General features: G+C 41.2%; 2 protein-coding genes across 6 annotated transcripts in view; both read left to right on the top strand.

Moving 5' to 3' along the window:
* The window catches only part of dpy30 (dpy-30 histone methyltransferase complex regulatory subunit), a 9,363-nt gene extending 6,300 nt beyond the window's left edge, over positions 1–3,063 (top strand). For both annotated transcript variants that reach the window (XM_061881181.1, XM_061881182.1), the window contains exon 5: positions 2,963–3,063. In XM_061881181.1, the coding sequence (XP_061737165.1) occupies positions 2,963–3,035 (73 nt within the window). In that variant the 3' untranslated portion in view covers positions 3,036–3,063. The remainder of the gene's footprint in view (positions 1–2,962) is intronic.
* Positions 3,064–12,932: 9,869 nt separating this feature from the next.
* The window catches only part of LOC133539087 (CSC1-like protein 2), a 41,238-nt gene continuing 39,186 nt past the window's right edge, over positions 12,933–14,984 (top strand). For 2 of the 4 annotated variants that reach the window (XM_061881130.1, XM_061881132.1), the window contains exon 1: positions 12,934–13,222. The gene's annotated coding sequence lies outside the window, so the exon portion shown is untranslated. Of the gene's footprint in view, positions 13,223–14,984 lie in introns of all 4 variants that reach the window. The other 2 variants (XM_061881129.1, XM_061881131.1) reach the window with 2 other exon arrangements.

Below are 14,984 nucleotides of genomic sequence, written 5' to 3' on the forward strand. Positions count from 1 at the left end.
TGACATCCTTCAAAGGTGATACATAAGCGGACACAAGCTTCTTGCAAGCATCTACAGGTATTTTAGCCCATTCCTCTTGGGCAAAGGCCTCCAGTTCATTCATATTCTTGGGCTTGCGTGCTGCAACTGCCTTCTTCAAGTCCCACCACAGCTTTTCTAGAGGATTTAGGTCTGGCCACTGTGAAGGCCACTCCAGAGTCTTCCAGCCCTTCTTCTGCAACCATTCTGATGTCGATTTGGAGGTATGCTTGGGATCGTTGTCCTGTTGGAAGGTCCAACGTCTCCCAAGGCTCAGCTTCCTCACTGACTTCATGACATTTGCAGCTAATATATCCTGCTAGGAAATAGAATTCATAATGCCTTGAACACGCTGGAGATTCCCGGTACCTGAGGCAGAGAAACAGCACCAGAGCATGATTGACCCCCCACCATGCTTAACAGTAGGCAAGGTGTTCTTCTCTTTGTAAGCTTCATTTTTTCTCCTCCAGACATAACGTTGATTCATAGACCCAAAGAGTTCCCAGTTTTGTCTCATCACTCCATAGAACAGTTTCCCAAAACCTTTGGGGTTTGTCCAGATGATTTTTGGCATACTGTAGTCTATTTTTCTTGTGCCTGGTAGTGAGAAGTGGTGTGCGCCTGGGAGTTCTGGCATGGAGGCCTTCATCTCGTAGTGTGCGTCTTATTGTCTGGGACGAAACTCGCGGTCCCCCCTCTGCAATGTCCTGTTGTAGTTCCTCAGCTGTTACCCGGGGGTTTTTCATTACTGTACGCACACAGCATCCTCTTTCTACCACGCCCAGGTAGTGTTTCCACTGTGCCTTTAGCTTTAAACTTGCAAATTATGCTCCCAACTGTGTCTCTTGGAATGTGTAATGTCTTTGCTATTTTCTTATATCCATATCCTTTCTTGTGAAAATAAATGACCTCCTGTCTTGACTTCTTTGACCACTCCCTGGACTTCACCATGTTGCAAATACACCATTGACCATCTACAAGTAGCTGAGCGTCACAGTCTTTTTCAATCAGTTTAATTGTTGCTCGTTATGGTTCTAATCACATCTACAGGTGTTTTCAACACCTGATTGAAAAGACCTTATTCAAATTCCGTTCTTAAGAGTTATGATCTTCAAGGGGTGGAATAATTTTGTCAATGAGATATTAAGAGAAATGACACTGTTGGGTATGTTACAAAATATAATGTTGTAATTCAAGTTGCATTTTTATATTTAATGCATCTTTGTTTGATAAGACTATTAACAAAATACGGAATAAATGTCCTACTTGCTAAAACACCAAAATTGTGTGGGGGTTGAATAATTTTGATCGCAACTCTGTATATGCACATTTATACATATATATATATATATATATATATATATATATATATGTATATGTGTGTATATATATATATATATAGTATACATATGCATATTATATTTATATATTACATAAATATATACAAATATATTTTTAATTTTCCTGAAGAAATCAAAGTACTGTATGTGTATGTATATATATATATATATATATATATATATATATATAAATACCCATATATATATATGTGTATGTATGTATACATATGTGTATGTATGTATATATATATATATATATATATATATATATATTAGGGGTGTAATGGTACACAAACATTTCGGTTTGGTACATACCTCGGTTTAGAGGTCATGGTTCGGTTCATTTTCGGTACAGTAGGAAAACAACAAAATATAAATTTTTGGGGTATTTATTTACCAAATTTGTAAACAATGGCTTGATCCTTTTAACATTGGGAACACTATAATAATTCTGCCCACGTTAATCCACATTAAACTGCCTCAAGTTGTTGCTTGGATGAAATAAAATGACCCAACTATTCCTCTACATATAAAAAGTGCAACATTAAACAGTTTCAAGTCAACTCATCATGCTTAATTTATTACAGCATTGGGGAAGCCTGTAGTTGATTTTTTTATTATGTAAATGTTATATTTGTATCAACATGTGATAGCAGGGACCCTGCCATTCAAAACTAGGCTGCTACATTACTAAGAATTCATGTAACTATAGCTGAAAATTCATCCCTGACCACCTTGGAGTTTATGTAGGCTTTATGATGCACTTGAAATATTTTATACACTATCAGGGACAGAAACTCTTTATTTAATATAATGTCCTTTTTTTGCTGTTTCAACACACCTCAATCAACACTGTCCGTAACACATACACACGCACACACACACACACACACACCGCAAAATGTAGGCTTTATGATGCACTTGAATTATTTTATACACTATCAGAGACAGAAACTCTTTATTTAATATAATGTCCTTTTTTTGCTGCTTCAACACACCTCAATCAACACTGTCCGTAACACACACACACACACACACACACCGCAAAACGGGTTAACGTTTCGTTAAAAGCTAACTAGCCTTCACCTAAAGCCAAGACTGCGAGTGAGCTGAGCTGCAGTTTGTTTCTAGAAGGTCAACGGGCTCATAGTGATGTTTAGAAAGTAGTTGACTTGGAATATAATTTGGGGAGAGTGAGTTGCTCCCCTGCTCAAGACCTACCTGCTCGACATCGACACTGAAGCCCTGACGACATGTGCTCAGAATACGCATTGCTGATTGGCTTTGTATGTAACCAATCAGATGGTTGTGTGGGCGGGACAATGCAGGGTGCTGTGTACAGACAAACACAGAGGCAGAACGGAGCCCATTAAGAATTTAGCATAGGCGGCTACTTCATATGTACGTGTTGAACTCGTTCGGTATTCCTCCGCACCGAACCGAAACCCCCGTACCGAAACGGTTCAATACAAATACACGTACCGTTACACCCCTAATATATATATATTTATACACACACACACATTAGGTACACTCGCACCTTATAAGGAGGTGTACTAATGAAGGAGGAGGTGTGCTAATGAAGGAGGTGTTTTGTCTTGCAGGCCAGCAAACCCCATCGAGTATTTGGCTGCTTTCCTGCTGAAGAACAAAAGTCAGTTTGATGAGAGAAGTTGAGTCTTGTCAATAAAGTTGCTTGCACACCTGTTGCCTCCCTCTCTACCTTGCCCACTAGGCCCCGCCCCTTTAAGTCCTCTCTACAAAGTGGTGGGTTTATGTCCAACTCCAGGAGAGGCGCCATGTTGGCTACCAACTTGTTGTGACGCAGGGGCTCACAGTTGGTAGCAAAGATGGCGCCCTGACTGCCCAACTCTCTTTAGACTTTAGCAAGTCTCATCTTCCATTCACCTAACTTACTTACTTACTTACTTACTCACATTCACCTAACTTACCATGCTTACTTACTTACTCACACTCACCTAACTTACCATGCTTGCTTACTTACTCACATTCACCTAACTTACCATGCTTACTTACTCACACCCACCTAACTTACCATGCTTACTTACTCACACTCACCTAACTTACCATGCTTACTTACTTACTCACATTCACCTAACTTACCATGCTTACTTACTCACACTCACCTAACTTACCATGCTTACTTACTTACTCCATTCACCTAACTTACCATGCTTACTTACTTACTCACATTCACCTAACTTACCATGCTTACTTACTCACACTCACCTAACTTACCATGCTTACTTACTCACATTCACCTAACTTACCATGCTTACTTACTTACTCACATTCACCTAACTTACCATGCTTACTTACTTACTCACACTCACCTAACTTACCATGCTTACTTACTCACACTCACCTAACTTACCATGCTTACTTACCTACTCACATTCACCTAACTTACCATGCTTACTTACTCACACTCACCTAACTTACCATGCTTACTTACTCACCTAACTTACCATGCTTACTTACTCACTCACATTCACCTAACTTACCATGCTTACTTACTTACTCACATTCACCTAACTTACCATGCTTACTTACTTACTCACATTCAGCTAACTTACCATGCTTACTTACTTACTCAAACTCACCTAACTTACCATGCTTGCTTACTTACGCACACCCACCTAACTTACCATGCTTACTTACTTACTCACACTCACCTAACTTACCATGCTTACTTACCTACTCACATTCACCTAACTTACCATGCTTACTTACCTACTCACATTCACCTAACTTACCATGCTTACTTACTCACATTCACCTAACTTACCATGCTTACTTACTTACTCACACTCACCTAACTTACCATGCTTACTTACTCACACTCACCTAACTTACCATGCTTACTTACCTACTCACATTCACCTAACTTACCATGCTTACTTACTCACACTCACCTAACTTACCATGCTTACTTACTCACACTCACCTAACTTACCATGCTTACTTACTCACTCACATTCACCTAACTTACCATGCTTACTTACTCACACTCACCTAACTTACCATGCTTACTTACTCACTCTCACCTAACTTACCATGCTTGCTTACTTACGCACACCCACCTAACTTACCATGCTTACTTACGCATACTCACCTAACTTCCTTCTTCCTGAATGCAGCTGAGAGAGACTCCAGCGACCCTGAAAGGGACAAGCGGTATAAAATGTGTATATATATATATGGAATAGAATAGAAAGTACTGTATTGATCCCTGGGGGAAATTCAGCACCACAGTTCGCTCACCCTTCCATCCATTTTCTACCACTTATTCCCTTTTGGGGTCGCGGGGGGCGCTGGCGCCTATCTCAGCTACAATCGGGCGGAAGGCGGTGTACACCCTGGACAAGTCGCCACCTCATCGCAGGGCCAACACAGATAGACAGACAACATTCACACTCACATTCACACGTTCGCTCACAATAAACAATAATAATATATAACATATATATATGTATATATATATATGTATAATATATGATGTATGAATAATATAAATATATTCTACATTTAAGTGCAGTGAAGAAGGAACATATGCATTATACAGTCTGATGTCGGTATGAAGGACCTCCTGTGTGGTTCTGTGTTACATTTTGGGAGTCTGAGCCTTCCACTGAAGGTGCTCATTCTCTCCTCCAGGTCGGAGTGTAGTGGGTGGGAGGTGTTGTCCGTAACTGCTAGGAGTTTTGCTAGACTTCTCTCTGACACCACCGCCAGAGAGTCCAGCTCCACTCCCACCACGTTACTGGCCTTCTCTACCAACTTGTCCAGTCTGTTTGCGTCCCTCACTCTCAGCCCGCTGCCCCAGCAAGCCACGGCGTACAAGAAGGCGCTTGCCACCACCGACTCGTAGAACATCTTCAACATCTTTGTACACACGTTGAAGGATCCTAGCCTCTGTCCCTTCTCAGCGTGTTTTGACCCATTCAGCTTGTGTATATATATATATATATGTATGTCTTGATTGGATTATCCAGAGAATAGTGCTCGATACCGTGGTAGAGCGCAATATGTAGGTGTGGGAAAAATCACAAGACTACTTCATCTCTACAGAACTGTTTCATGAGGGGTTCCCTCAATCATCTCCTGATTGATTGAGGGAACCCCTCATGAAACAGTTCTGTAGAGATGAAGTAGTCTTGTGATTTTTCCCACACCTACATATATATATATATATATATATGGGTGTATGTGTATATATGTGTATATATGTATATGTGTATACATGTATATATATATGTATAAAATATATATATGTAAGTATGTATGTGTATATATATATATATGTATATATATTTGTATGTTTGTATAGTATGTATATATATACAAACCTCGTTTCCATATGAGTTGGGAAATTGTGTTAGATGTAAATATAAACAGAATACAATGATTTGCAAATCCTTTTCAACCCATATTCAGTTGAATATGCTACAAAGACAACATATTTGATGTTCAAACTCATAAACTTTTTTTTTACTTGCAAATAATAGTAAACTTAGAATTTCACGGCTGCAACACGTGCCAAAGTAGTTGGGAAAGGGCATGTTCACCACTGTGAACATGCGATGAGGTGGTGACTTGTCCAGGGTGTACTCCGCCTTACCCCGATTGTAGCTGAGACAGGCGCCAGCGCCCCCCACAATCCCAAAAGGGAAGTAGCAGTAGAAAATGAATGGAGGATGGACGTTCACCACTGTGTTGGATCACCTTTTCTTTTAACAACACTTGTTCTGCCTCAGTTATTAAGATTACTCTATTTAGTGCGTGTTTATTGCCAAGTCATTTCAATTACTTCTGCTAAGTGAGCTCTACCAATAAGAAACGCGTAGGTAGGTCACGTGTTTAGACTCCGGAAGCATTTCAAACTGGTGCGCACAACTCCACTTCACTCCTCGTGTTTCTCAGCAAACAACTATTACATCTTATGCTGTTCGTGGCATCGTTGTTTCACCCTTTCAATTGTCAATAAACATGGCCTCCATCAGTCAACCTGGTGTTCAGAGTTTTGATGAGCAAAAGGTGTTGAACGTACTGCCTTCTTGTACAAGTGTGCTTAAGGAAGGCAGGATAACACTCAATAAACGTTTGGGAACTGAGGAAACTAATTTTTGAAGCTTTGAAAGTGGAATTCTTGTTTTATGTAGAGCTTCAGTCCTTCAACAGTCCGGGGTCTCCGCTGTCGTATTTTACGCTTCATAATGCGCCACACATTTTCGACGGGAGACAGGTCTGGACTGCAGGCGGGCCAGGAAAGTACCCGCACTCTTTTACTATGAAGCCACGCTGTTTTAATACTTGCTGAATGTGGCTTGGCATTGTCTTGCTGAAATAAGCAGGGGCGTCCATGATAACGTTGCTTGGATGACAACATATGTTGTTCTAAAACCTTTATGTACCTTTCAGCATTAATGGTGCCTTCACAGATGTGTAAGTTACCCATGCCTTGGGCACTAATGCACCCCCATACCATCACACATGCTGGCTTTTCAACTTTGCGCCTATAACAGTCTGGATGGTTCACTTCCTCTTTGGTCCGGATGACACGATGTCGAATATTTTCAAAAAGAATTTGAAATGTGGACTTGTCAGACCACAGAACACTTTTCCACTTTGCATCATCTTAGATGATCTCGGGCCCAGAGAAGCCGGCTGCGTTTCTGGATGTTGTTGATAAATGGCTTTTGCTTTGCATAGTAGAGCTTTAACTTGCACTTACAGATGTAGCGACCAACTGTATTTAGTGACAGTGGTTTTCTGAAGTGTTCCTGAGCCCATGTGGTGATATCCTTTAGAGATTGATGTCGGTTTTTGATACGGGGCCGTCTGAGGGATGGAAGGTCACGGTCATTCAATGTTGGTTTCCGGCCATGCTGCTTACGTGGAGTGATTTCTCCAGATTCTCTGAACCTTTTGATGATATCATGGAGCGTAGATGTTGAAATCCCTAAATTTCTTGCAATTGCACTTTGAGAAAGGTTGTTCTTAAACTGTTTGACTATTTGTTCACGCAGTTGTGGACAAAGGGGTGTACCTCGCCCCATCCTTTCTTGTGAAAGACTGAGCATTTTTTGGGAAGCTGTTTTTATACCCCATCATGGCACCCACCTGTTCCCAATTAGCCTGCACACCTGTGGGATGTTCCAAATAAGTGTTTGATGAGCATTCCTCAACTTTATCAGTATTTATTGCCACCTTTCCCAAACTCTTTGTCACGTGTTGCTGGCATCAAATTCTAAAGTTAATGATTATTTGCAAAAAAAACCTCTTTATGAGTTTGAACATCAAATATGTTGTCTTTGTAGCATATTCAACTGAATATGGCTTGAAAAGGTTTTGCAAATCATTGTATTCTGTTTATATTTACATCTAACACTATTTCCCAACTCATATGGAAACGGGGTTTCTATATATATGTATATATATATATATCTATATATATATATATACATACATACATACTTTACATTCTGTACACTGCTGCCAGAATTTTCTTATCTCAGCTACAATCGGGCGGAAGGTGGGGTACACCCTGGACAAGTCACCACCTCATGGTAGGGCCAACACAGATAGACAGACAACATTCACACACTAGGGACCATTTAGTGTTGCCAATCAACCTATCCCCAGGTGCATGTCTTTGGAGGTGGGAGGGGCCTATCCCCAGGTGCATATCTTTGGAGGTGGGAGGGGCCAATCCCCAGGTGCATGGTTTTGGATGTGGGAGGGGCCTATTCCCAAGTGCATATCTTTGGAGGTGGGAGGGGCCTATCCCCAGGTGCATGTCTTTGGATGTGGGAGGGGCCTATCCCCAGGTGCATGTCTTTGGAGGTGGGAGGGGCCTATCCCCAGGTGCATGTCTTTGGAGGTGGGAGGGGCCTATCCCCAGGTGCATGTCTTTGGATGTGGGAGGGGCCTATCCCCAGGTGCATGTCTTTGGAGGTGGGAGGGGCCTATCCCCAGGTGCATGTCTTTGGAGGTGGGAGGGGCCTATCCCCAGGTGCATGTCTTTGGAGGTGGGAGGAAGCTGCAGTAGAACCCACACAGTGACTGGGAGAACATGCAAACTCCACACATAAAGATCCCGGCTTGGGCTCGAAACTAGGACCCTCATGAATTTCGTATAGTGAGACAGACGCACAAACCCCTTGCACCACCGTGCTGCCCTGTGTATATATATATATGTATGTATATATATATACGTATATTTATATATTAATATATATATATATATTATGTAAATGTACGAATATATATATATGTGTATATATATGTATATACACATATATATATATTCATACATTTACATAATATATATATATATATATATACATATGTTTATACATATATATGTGTGTATATATATATATTTTGTAAATGTATGAATATATATATATGTATATATACCAATGATACACATTTTTTTTCCGTAGACATCAATCCGAACTGTAATAAATATTTTTGTTTAGATACACTTATTAATCCCAGTTGTATTAATAATGTTGTGTAGATACACATATTAATCCCAAATGTAATAAATATTGTTGTGTAGATACACTGTTGGAGCCTTTCTATATTATTTATGTATTAATTGTTTAGACAGTGAAATGAAATAATGCCAATGATGATGTTGATGAATGATTGGATGTTTTAGATGACGTTTGAGTGATTGTTGTCAGCTGCTCAGCTCCTCCTGCTGAGACACTTCCTCCTCCTGTGAAGGAGAGAGAGAGAGAGAGAGGACAGCTGTTTTCTCCTCTTGTCTGGCTGCCATGTTGAAGGAGTGAGGAGTCAAACACTTTATTTACTGCTAAATAACTTATTTGGATTCATCTGAAGTCAACCACGGAGAATATTTTTTGTTTGTGAAAATAAGTTAAGACCATTTGTAATCCAGAAATCTCCCCGCGAGTGCTCATTAAGGACTTTAGTGAGTCCTAGACCTCCTCCTCAGGACTTCTCTGCCAGCTTTATTTGGATTGTTTCCAACTTTTTGGAACGCCGTCATGTCTTGTGATCATGTTTTGTTTAGTTATCGTCTGTTTTGCTTAAGACTCCATTGTTTCCTGTTTCTGAACTTCCGTGTTTGCTTTGTTACCATGCCAACCAATTAGTTTCACCTGTCATGTCACACACCTGATTTGTTTTGACTCACGCACCTGTTCAGTCACCTGTGTTATTTAAAGGTCTACTGAAATGAGATGTTCTTATTTAAACGGGGATAGCAGGTGTCATACTTCATCATTTCGCCATATTGCCATATTTTTGCTGAAAGGATTTAGTAGAGAACATCCACCATAAAGTTGGCAACTTTTGGTCGCTGAGAGAAAAGCCCTGCCTGTACCGGAAGTAGCAGACGATGAGGTCACAAGTTGATGGCTCCTCACATATTCACATTGTTTTTAATGGGAGCCTCCAACAAAAACAGTTTTTCGGACCGAGAAAAGGACAATTTCCCCATTAATTTTAGCGAGGATGAAAGATTCGTGTTTGAGGATATTGATAGCGACGGACTAAAAAAAAAAAGAGTTAAAAAGGAAAAAAAACGTGATTGATTTGGGACGGATTCCGATGTTTTTAGACACATTTACTAGGATAATTCTGGGAAATCCCTTATCTTTCTATTGTGTTGTTAGTATTGTAGTGAGTTAAATATTACCTGATAGTCGGAGGGGTGTGTCCACGGGTGTGTTGACGCGCAGTGTCTCAGGGGAGTCGAGGGCAGCTATGGACGGCACAAGCTCAGCTTTTCTCCGGTAAGAACTGACTTTTTAACCATAACTTTCTCACCGAAACCTGCTGGTTGGCATTTGGTCGGGATCCATGTTCTCTTGACCGCGCTCTGATCCATAATAAAGTTTCAGCTCTGGGAATTTTAAACAAGGAATCACCGTGTGTTTGTGTGGCTAAAGGCTAAAGCTTCCCAACTCCATCTTGCTACTGTGACTTCTCCAATATTAATTGAACAAATTGCAAAAGATTCATCAACACAGATGTCCAAAATACTGTGTAATTATGCCGTTAAAGCAGACGACTTTTAGCTGTGTGTGTGTGTGTGCAGGGCTCATACTTCCTAAAAACCTGTGACGTCTTGCGTACACATCATCATTACACGACGTTTTCAAGATGAAACTCCCGGGAAATTCAAAATTGTAATTTAGTAAACTAAAGCGGCCGTATTGGCATGTGTTGCAATGTTAATATTTCATCATTGATATATAAACTATCAGACAGTGTGGTGGCTAGTAATGGCTTTCAGTAGGCCTTTAATCCACAGTTGCCAGGTAGTCAGCCTGGCGATGGCGACATCACCATCCATCACCCTGGACAAACCCATGATATCCATGCTGCTTTTTTTCATATCCTTTTCTTGGTCACAGTAAGTGTTTACCTTTTAGTTCAATCAATCAATGTTTACTTATATAGTCCTAAATCACTAGTGTCTCAAAGGGCTGCACAAACCACTACGACATCCTCGGTAGGCCCACATAAGGGCAAGGAAAACTCACACCCAGTGGGACGTCGGTGACAATGATGACTATGAGAACCTTGGAGAGGAGGAAAGCAATGGATGTCGAGCAGGTCTAACATGTGAAAGTTCAATCCATAATGGATCCAACACAGTCGCGAGAGTCCAGTCCAAAGCGGATCCAACACAGCAGCGAGAGTCCCGTTCACAGCGGAGCCAGCAGGAAACCATCCCAAGCGGAGGCGGACCAGCAGCACAGAGATGTCCCCAGCCGATACACAGGCAAGCAGTACATGGCCACCGGATCGGACCGGACCCCCTCCACAAGGGAGAGTGGGACATAGGAGAAAAAGAAAAGAAACGGCAGATCAACTGGTCTAAAAAGGGAGTCTATTTAAAGGCTAGAGAATACAAATGAGTTTTAAGGTGAGACTTAAATGCTTCTACTGAGGTGGCCTCTCAAACTTTTACCGGGAGGGCATTCCAGAGTACTGGAGCCCGAAATGAAAACGCTCTATAGCCTGCAGACTTTTATTGGGCTTTGGGAATCACTAATAAGCCGGAGTCCTTTGAACGCAGATTTCTTGCCGGGACATATGGTACAATACAATCGGCAAGATAGGATGGAGCTAGACCGTGTAGTATTTTATACGTAAGTAGTAAAACCTTAAAGTCACATCTTAAGTGCACAGGAAGCCAGTGCAGGTGAGCCAGTATAGGTATATATGTATGTATATATGTATATAAAGGTATATACAGTATAGGTATATATGTATGTATATATGTATATAAAGGTATATACAGTATAGGTATATATGTATGTATATATGTATATAAAGGTATATACAGTATAGGTATATATGTATGTATATATGTATATAAAGGTATATACCGTATAGGTATATATGTATGTATATATGTATATAAAGGTATATACAGTATAGGTATATATGTATGCATATATGTATATAAAGGTATATACAGTATAGGTATATATGTATGTATATATGTATATAAAGGTATATACAGTACAGACGTAATATGATCAAACTTTCTTGTTCTTGTCAAAAGTCTAGCAGCCGCATTTTGCACCAACTGTAATCTTTTAATGCTAGACATGGGGAGACCCGAAAATAATACGTTACAGTAGTCGAGGCGAGACGTAACAAACGCATGGATAATGATCTCGGCGTCTTTAGTGGACAAAATGGAGCGAATTTTAGTTGTTCATAGTTCTGCCTTTGTGCAAGTTTTAGTTTATGTCCACAGTTTTGCCTTATGTTTTTACAGCCAAGTTTTTGTACCTTCTTGTGAGCGCCTTTTGTTTGTTCCGGTTTTGAGTTTGGATTAAATCATGTCCTTACCTTCACGCCGTCTCCGCGCCAATCACTTTGCACCTCGGGAAAACAAACCACACCACAGTCCACGTCTTGACAAACACAAGAGTAGACGTAACATGTATTATGTCTCATAATTGACTACTTAATATATGACATGTATTATTTCATGATTGACTAAATAATATATAATATTCATTATTTCATAATTGACTGATTAATATATAACATGTATTATGTGTCATGAGTGACTAATTAATATATAACATGTATTATGTCTCATACTGTAATTGACTGATTTATATATAATATGTATTGTCTCATAATTGACTAATTAATATATAACATTGTTTCATAATTGACTAATTGATATATGATATGTATTATGTCTCATAATTGACTGTAATTAATATATAATACGTATTATGTCTCATAATTGACTAATTAATATATAACATGTATTATGTCTCATATTTTACTGCAAAAAATATATATGTAGTATGTCTAATTATTGACTGTAATTACTATATAATATGTATTATGTGTAATTATTGACTGTAATTGATATATAATAAGTATTATGTAAGGTGATTGGCAGAGGTGTAGTGACGTCAGCTGGGATAGGTTCCAGCCTGCAGTTCGGCAGAAAAAAAGTGTTTCTCCCCCACAGGGCTTTTATTGTGAAGGGCTGTGTCGGACGCCCCCTGGTGGCGGCGGCGTGCATGTTCCGCAGCAGCAGCAGCGGCAGCAACAGCGGCTCCTTCCCGCAGACAGCCTCCATCTTGGCGGCGACCTCGAGGCGGAGCAAGTGCACTCGGCGCAGGAGCGGGACTCGGACAGGGACTCGGACAGGGACTCGGTGTCCCCCCCTCCCCCCTGCCCCATCCCCCCTCTCGGTGGTCTGGGCGACGTTCTGCGGGATGGCGGCTCTGCGGCAGGACGCGGGCCGCGCCGCGCGACGTGCGTGAGGATTTCAGTGCGGGAAGAAGCCCTGCGAGGACGGAGCGACTTCCGGTGGTCAGGTGAGGCCTTTCGTCGTCAACGGCGGCTTTGTTTGATCCGCGTCGGCGCACAGCATCACGCAGGACACGCGCGGCCTGCTTGGCGGTTCCGGTTGGTTCCGAGCGCCTGCAGCTGCGCATCACTTGCTGAGTCAGCAGCGGTGACGTCACTGGCGGCCACGCTATGATTCATAATCACCATCATCCTATTACTCGTGGTGACGTCACCGCTGACACAAGTGGGTCAAATTGGACGTCAGTTCTTCTGCTGGGCCGGAACCTCCACGCCAGCAGGGGGCGCCCAACTCTGCATCTTTCCACTGCAGCCACTACAACCTAGTCAGCACCACCAGAACCTAGTCAGCATCACCAGAACCTACTCAGCACCACCAGAACCTAGTCAGCACCACCAGAACCCAGTCAGCACCACCAGAACCTAGTCAGCATCACCAGAACCCAGTCAGCACCACCAGAACCTAGTCAGCATCACCAGAACCCAGTCAGCATCACCAGAACCTAGTCAGCATCACCAGAACCTAGTCAGCACTACTGCACTTCACCTCAGTCAACAGTAGTAGTAGGAAGCAGAACTTAGTCAACAGTAGTAAGAATAAGCACAACTTAGTCAACAGTAGTAGGAGGAAGCAGAACTTAGTCAACAGTAGTAAGAATAAGCACAACTTAGTCAACAGTAGTAGGAGGAAGCAGAACTTAGTCAACAGTAGTAGGAAGTAGCAGAACTTGGTCAACAGTAGTAGGAGGAAGCAGAACTTAGTCAACACTAGTAAGAAGAAGCACAACTTAGTCAACAGTAGTAGGAAGAAGCACAACTTAGTCAACAGTAGTAGGAGGAAGCAGAACTTAGTCAACAGTAGTAGGAAGTAGCAGAACTTGGTCAACAGTAGTAGGAGGAAGCAGAACTTAGTCAACACTAGTAAGAAGAAGCACAACTTAGTCAACAGTAGTAGGAAGAAGCACAACTTAGTCAACAGTAGTAGGAGGAAGCAGAACTTAGTCAACAGTAGTAGGAAGTAGCAGAACTTGGTCAACAGTAGTAGGTGGAAGCAGAACTTAGTCAACACTAGTAAGAAGAAGCACAACTTAGTCAACAGTAGTAGGAGGAAGCACAACTTAGTCAACAGTAGTAGGAGGAAGCAGAACTTAGTCAACAGTAGTAGGAAGTAGCAGAACTTGGTCAACAGTAGTAGGAAGTAGCAGAACTTGGTCAACAGTAGTAGGAAGTAGCAGAACTTGGTCAACAGTAGTAGGAGGAAGCAGAACTTAGTCAACACTAGTAAGAATAAGCACAACTTAGTCAACAGTAGTAGGAGGAAGCAGAACTTAGTCAACAGTAGTAAGAATAAGCACAACTTAGTCAACAGTAGTAGGAGGAAGCAGAACTTAGTCAACAGTAGTAAGAATAAGCACAACTTAGTCAACAGTAGTAGGAAGAAGCACAACTTAGTCAACAGTAGTAGGAGGAAGCAGAACTTAGTCAACAGTAGTAGGAAGTAGCAGAACTTGGTCAACAGTAGTAGGAGGAAGCAGAACTTAGTCAACAGTAGTAGGAAGAAGTACAACTTAGTCAACAGTAGTAAGAATAAGCACAACTTAGTCAACAGTAGTAGGAAGAAGCAGAACTTAGTCAACAGTAGTAGGACGTAGCAGAACTTGGTCAACAGTAGTAGGAGGAAGCAGAACTTAGTCAACAGTAGTAAGAATAAGCACAACTTAGTCAACAGTAGTAGGAGGAAGCAGAACTTAGTCAACAGTAGTAAGAATA

The sequence above is a fragment of the Nerophis ophidion genome, linkage group LG20, assembly GCF_033978795.1.
Source record: "Nerophis ophidion isolate RoL-2023_Sa linkage group LG20, RoL_Noph_v1.0, whole genome shotgun sequence".
NCBI lineage: Eukaryota > Metazoa > Chordata > Actinopteri > Syngnathiformes > Syngnathidae > Nerophis > Nerophis ophidion.